The sequence below is a fragment of the Oryzias melastigma genome, linkage group LG16, assembly GCF_002922805.2.
Source record: "Oryzias melastigma strain HK-1 linkage group LG16, ASM292280v2, whole genome shotgun sequence".
NCBI lineage: Eukaryota > Metazoa > Chordata > Actinopteri > Beloniformes > Adrianichthyidae > Oryzias > Oryzias melastigma.
The window spans coordinates 16,449,589-16,455,411 of record NC_050527.1 but is presented as its reverse complement, the minus strand read 5'-3'; the positions used below and the strand labels follow the sequence as shown (position 1 = coordinate 16,455,411).

Sequence of the window (5,823 nt, the reverse complement as noted above, 5' to 3'; positions counted from 1 at the left end):
CATCTTTGGTCCAGTAGGTCATTTACAAAAAAAGTATGAAAATACCATAAGATTCAACATTTGTTTCTTCAAAAAACCAAAAAGAATTTTTGAATTTTTTGTTATATTTAAATAAGATATAGCTACATCTCAGACATGACCAGCAATCTTATAAAAGTTCTGAAGAACACAAATGAGAAGAACGGTCGGCTCAATCTGGTGCACAGCAGTACAGGATTGTTTTAGTCACATTTGGCAAAGACGAGTTCTCGGATCCTCGCCGCTTGAGGAAGGGGTGGAGACGCCGCGGCCTGGACTCAGCTGCAGGGCAGCCACGTCGGATACGAGTTACAGCAGTGAGGGATCTGCGGCGGCTGCACCTGTGCGACATAATAGTTGCTGAAGTTGATGTCCTGCACGTAAGGCGCCGGCTGGTAGTAACACGTTACGTTCGTCACGGTGGGGATGGCGTTCTGCTCGGCCAGCACCCTCAGCGCCAGCATGGAGATGAGGCTGAGCGTCTGGCGCCGCTCGTGGCCCATCAGACACACGGTGCTCTCGTTCACCACTTGGTGCAAGGTCATCAGGCACTCGTAGCGTTTGTGCTCCATCCCGACGAAGTGGTTCTGAAGGTAAGCCTCCAGCTTCCTCTGCTGCTCGCCGATGTCGGGGAAGTCGATGAAGAAGCGCGAGCACATGTAGCGCTGCATCTGCTTCATGTCGGCCTCCGAGGAGGGCGTGAAACCCCGCACACGCAGGTGGCAGTACTTCAATAATCCGCCGCCTCTGATTTCCTCAGGGCTGCGCGTCGCAATGGTCCTCCGACAAAGGTGGTCCAGAGCCTCCCGGAAGTCCCCGTACACGCTCTCCCCGATCACCGTGGGGTGGAAGCTCTCGGACATGGGCGTCTCCGAGCAACGGTCAAATAAGAGCAGAGAGTCCAGGCAGATCTGGAAGGAGTCCACGCTAAATTCAAACTGCCGTCTGAGAGAGTCCACGAACTTAAGCTCCACGTTCTTCCCCGTGTTGTTGGACAGCGAGATGAGGCTCCAGCGGTCCGTGTCGTTGCAGACCTTCACCAGTTTCTGCACGTAGGCCTCTTTGAGCGTCAGCGCCGTGATACGCTCCTTGGAGACCCCGGCGGGCAGAAAGTCCAGCAGGCAGTCCAAAACCACGTCCTTCACCAGGCGGAAGGCCTGGTCGTCTTTTAGCGACACCCCAAAGATCAGGTCCAGGTCCTTGTAGCCCAGTCCGTTCTCCTGGTGCAGCACGTGGCTGGCAGCCGAGCCGTTCAGCCTCACGTCCTTCACGCAAACGCCTCGCTCCTGCAGCCGCGCTCGCACCACCTGAACAGACAAACAACATGTTATTCATAAAAACAAAAGTGTTTCCTTTAAATCACATTTGTCAGTTCTATCCGGCCCTCCAGATCATTTTATTTTATTGTTATTAATGGCCTGATGTTATCTTGCACTTATTTCTAACTTGTATAATTTTGACAAGATATATTATATAGATATATATATATATAGAATATTGAAAGTAATTTAAGGTTTAAGATGATTTATTCTGGAATATTAAGGCTCCCTTTTTGTATGTTAAAAAGTTACAGTTTTAAAGTGTTAAAGCATTCTGCTAGCTTTTTTACTATTTTGGCATTTACAAAATGTTTTAGGCTATTTTGGAGTTTAGCTAATACCTTAGCTACATGCTAGCTGCTTTGGCTAATTTAGGCTTTTTTTGTTTTGTTTTTTTAGGCTATTTTGGAGTTTAGCAAATTTTTTTGTCACATGCTATCACATGCTATTCGTTTTGGCTAATTTGGGCTTTTTTGTTTTAGTTTTAAGGTTGTTTTAGAGTTTAGCCATTTTTAAGCTACATGCTAGCTGTTTTGGCTAATTTAGACTTTTTTCCCCATTTTGGGGCTATTGTGAAGTTTAGCTATTTTTTCAACTACATGCTAACTGTTTTGGCTAACCTCAATTTTTTTCTTTTTTTTTGTTTTTTTAGGGTAATTTGGCATTTAGCTACTATTTTAGCTGGCTATCAATTTCAGCATCTTCAGCTATCAGCACTAGCGTCTTTAGTGGCCCAATTTAGCTTACAGCATTCACACTAGTATTATCACAGCTAATCCTATATATCTAGTTCATAATTATGTTAAAAAGTTAAGTTTTTAAAAGTTTTAAAAATTTAGTTTTATTGTGTTCACTAAATGTTTATCCTGTTCGGCCCGTGACCTAAGGTTTGTTTTGTATTTTGTCCCCTTGTGCGATTGAGTTTGACACCCCTGATCTAAATGATCACCCTTTACCTTCAGTTTTGCTCCAAAAATGTAACCATCTGTCTCTTTAAGGGTTAAAGTTGAACAAATCCACAACCGAAGCAGCCAGAAATGACACTGACAGGAACATTTCTAAAGCCTTGAGTTCCTATGCGTAGCTATGGAGGGTAATTTATGCACATTCATTTTGCTGAAGTCCTGATGTCACAGGAACGAATGTGAGGAGCAGCCAAACCCACAGACTAAAAACTCCTCCTTTCATCTGGAAGCAAACAATTATGAAAGAGTATAAATAGAAACAGAAAAGCATTCATCAAATGCTAGGAATCCTCATTGTAAAAGAACGTTTGGTTCTCCGTCATCTTGAGGGTTTGCCTGGTTTAGTTCTGGAGGGGGAAGACCGAGACATCCTAAAAAAATAAAAGCTCCTGGAAACTGTTTGTCAAAAAAGCAGCTATTTGCTTTTAATTTTATGATCTCAAATAATGAACAGAGGAAAATGAAGAAGAAGAAGAAGGTCGGCTAACCACCGACCTCCGTGAAAGCGTATATTACATCAGGGCTGACACTTTAATAGAATTTGGCACACAAATAACAACTTCTGGAAAAAGAAATCGAGGACAAATCTCTACACATACACACAAATATGATGAGAAAAACAGAAGGAAAAATAAAAAACTTTAAATATTATTTTCTTTGCCTTTTTTCCTTCTGAAGTAAATGCAACACTACATTTTTGGAAAGCTTTCATTATTCCAAGAACTGAAAAATCCTGGCCTCGTACATCCCAACACTGGATATCTCTTGTGATCTTGCAAGAACAGCAGTCTTTGAACAACCTTCACACCACAGGAAATAAGAGTAAAAACTCCAGACGAGCGACTTTAAGGTGAATGGTGAGAAATCCTCTACAAAATAAAAGTTTATGGACGTTTTTGCAATAAAAGTGTCAAAAATGACCCAAAAAAAAAAATCAGATTATATGATCAGATTTATGCTAGTTTGATTAGTTTCCAGATCAAAAAGGAACTTTTGATTTATTTTACCCTAAAGAGATGAAATCCAATCTCACTACTGGATACAGGTATTGTGCTGCACCTCAAACCATCATTGTGGTAACATTAACACCTGCAGCACAGTTTGTCTTCACACACTCACACGCAACCTTAAATCCCCTGACTGGCACTGACCCGTCAGATTAGAGCGCTAACTCTCTCTCTCATGGTGATCAGATAACATGACGGCTCTATTTATACACAGCGGGTCAGCCTGCTGCAGACAAACATTTCAAGACACAGCAACACCGCCCCCCCCAAACACAATTGAAATCAATGATGGCAGGAAGGGTCACTCGGAGGGAGAGGATGGGGATCTTTGGGCCGGAAAGCCGAGCAGTTACAGGGTTCAAACTCTAGTTAGGAGTAATGATAGCGACACTTTTTTAGTCAGGAAAGATGGAGCGAACACCTAAGTCAGGCGTAGCGTTCACGCCTCACTCCTCAGTCATGCATGCTTGGACACAGGTGAGTTCAGCCTCTGACGTCAGAGCTGCTCCAAAATGACACTTTGCATTCCAGCTGCGCTTTTTCACAAAAGACAATAAGGGAGGACGACTGAATTTGTGACGCGGAAGTTCAACTCCGAGGATGCTGATAGTAGCAGAGGGTTTATCACACATTCATGAGTCAGGGATGCCTGACCGAGGAGCAAACCACCACTCTGGAAAATAAATTTGTTAACGTTCACCCCTCAGCCCAAAACTATAGTAGCAGATGGAGATTCTTAGCTTCCCAAAATCCATAGGGAGTCCTTAAGTGGAAATCACCCTCCTGCCCCTCCTCCTCCTTATTTAAAGTTCCCATTCATCCCTCATCGTCCTCGAGGGCCTGCAGGGGCTCCTTTACATTAAGCTGGCTCCTGAATGTGTCGTGTATAAAAGGAGAAAACGAGCCGGCGCAGAGAGGAACCCGTAATGGCTTTAGGATTCTGAAACGTTAACTCTGGCCTTTAATGCAAAGCCAGCCATCAAGGGAGGAAGCGGGGGAGGTGAAACCAGATCCAGCCCGACGCAGGAACGAGGAGGGGACCCTGCCTGGGACTGGATCAGGAGGATCCAGCTGAAGGAGCTGACACAGGAGGAGGGAGAGAGAACGAAAGAGAACAGGCTGTTGATGTCATGTTGGGCTTTGTTTGGACTCTTTTGTGTTCCTGTATTGTATTGTTGTTCTTTTTGTGTGTGTCTGGAGTGACTTTGCATTTAAACTCAAGATCAGGTTCCAAAAAGTGATCCTCTTTAACCTCAAAATCACTTTTATTTTTCAAAATGATAAAAGTTTCTAACTTTCTTCGGCTAGACTAAACAAACCAGCAGCCAGGTAACACCATGGTGTTCCTTACAAGATAGTGCTACCGTCTCAGCATGCAGCAGCATGACTTCATGAGCTCTGCTCTCCGCTGTAAAATCCATTAAAAATACCACATAAAGCTGTGTATTTATCCTTTGGGATGAAGACTTTAAGCTTAAATGACTCAAGTTCTGATTTATCTGGAGAAGACAAAAACCAGAGCTGGAGGAAAGTGGTCAGGACATTTTTTCCAATGAGGGATCAAAGGATCCTTTGAGGCTGCGTGAAGGACAGGAGACCACAAGGAGCGGTTGAGTTCAAATGCATTCAGAAAGTAGGAAATTAGAATTTTCTGTCAAAATGGGAGATGGTTTGGGAGATTTCGTGCGTCAAAAATCGAGTTTGAAATACAGTTTGAGTAAGTTGTTGATGGATGCATGCGCCTGTTACCTGCACTATCTGCCGCGGCTGCACCGACAGAGTGGGGAAGTTCCCGCGGCCGTGGATGGGGACGCTCTCCGCCAGAATCGAGTCCAAACGCCGCACCTGATCCCAGGACAACACGCAGAACCGCCGGCTCTGATCCGAAGCAGCGGACATGGCGATCAGAAAAAAAAAGTTTTTAAAAAAGAAAAAAAGTGCTTTTTTCCTCCTCTCTGGGTGTCCTGAATAGATATTCCTGAGCGCGTGCGCGGCGGCTTCGAGCCTGACTAAGATGAAGGATCTCTTCAGATCTGGAGCTGCAGTTTCCTCCCGGGAGAGCCGCGGAATTCCGGTCAGTCTGCAAAGCGCCGATTCATCAGGAAGGTCCGGAGGGTTTAAAGCCTCCTCATTAGCATGAGCGCTCTAATTGGCTGCTGTGTTTGGTCATTGACCGCGGACGCCCCGCCCACAGGGAACACCTTCGCTCGACGTCATTGATGCTTTTCTGCTCCCCTCCAGCTGCAGTTTTTCTTATAAACTTTAAAAACCAGCAGATATGTCTGAATTTTGTTGATACATTTACAAAAATGGAAACTATTGTTGTCACTTTAGGCTTTAAATGATAAACTGATCTGATGAAGGAGGTTTTTACTTTCTAAATGAAAGTCACTTCTTACCTAATTAGTGGTCATATTATAATTTGTTGAGATTGTTTATTTCTTTGCTATGAATTATGTTTATTGCAAACTTAGGCATAAATTGTTCCCTCAAAAAACTTTAATTTGTGCGCAT

The 5,823-nt window shown here is 43.9% G+C and overlaps 1 protein-coding gene across 1 annotated transcript; it reads right to left on the bottom strand.

Annotated features, from left to right (window-relative positions):
* Positions 1-39: 39 nt before the first annotated feature.
* tent5ba (terminal nucleotidyltransferase 5ba) lies at positions 40-5,510 on the bottom strand. Its single transcript, XM_024266861.2, has 2 exons — positions 5,059-5,510; positions 40-1,325 (listed from the first exon to the last, which is right to left on the bottom strand). The coding sequence occupies exons 1-2, from the start codon at positions 5,206-5,208 to the stop codon at positions 297-299; spliced, it is 1,179 nt and encodes a 392-aa protein (XP_024122629.1). The 5' UTR covers positions 5,209-5,510; the 3' UTR covers positions 40-296.
* Positions 5,511-5,823: the final 313 nt, after the last annotated feature.

Bases quoted from the DNA above. Each gene is read 5' to 3' on its own strand.
- tent5ba (XM_024266861.2), bottom strand. From the start codon at position 5,208: ATGTCCGCTGCTTCGGATCAGAGCCGGCGGTTCTGCGTGTTGTCCTGG. The intron at 1,326-5,058 runs GTAACAGGCGCA...TTGTCTGTTCAG, and splicing joins AGCCGCGGCAGATAGTGCAG to GTGGTGCGAGCGCGGCTGCA.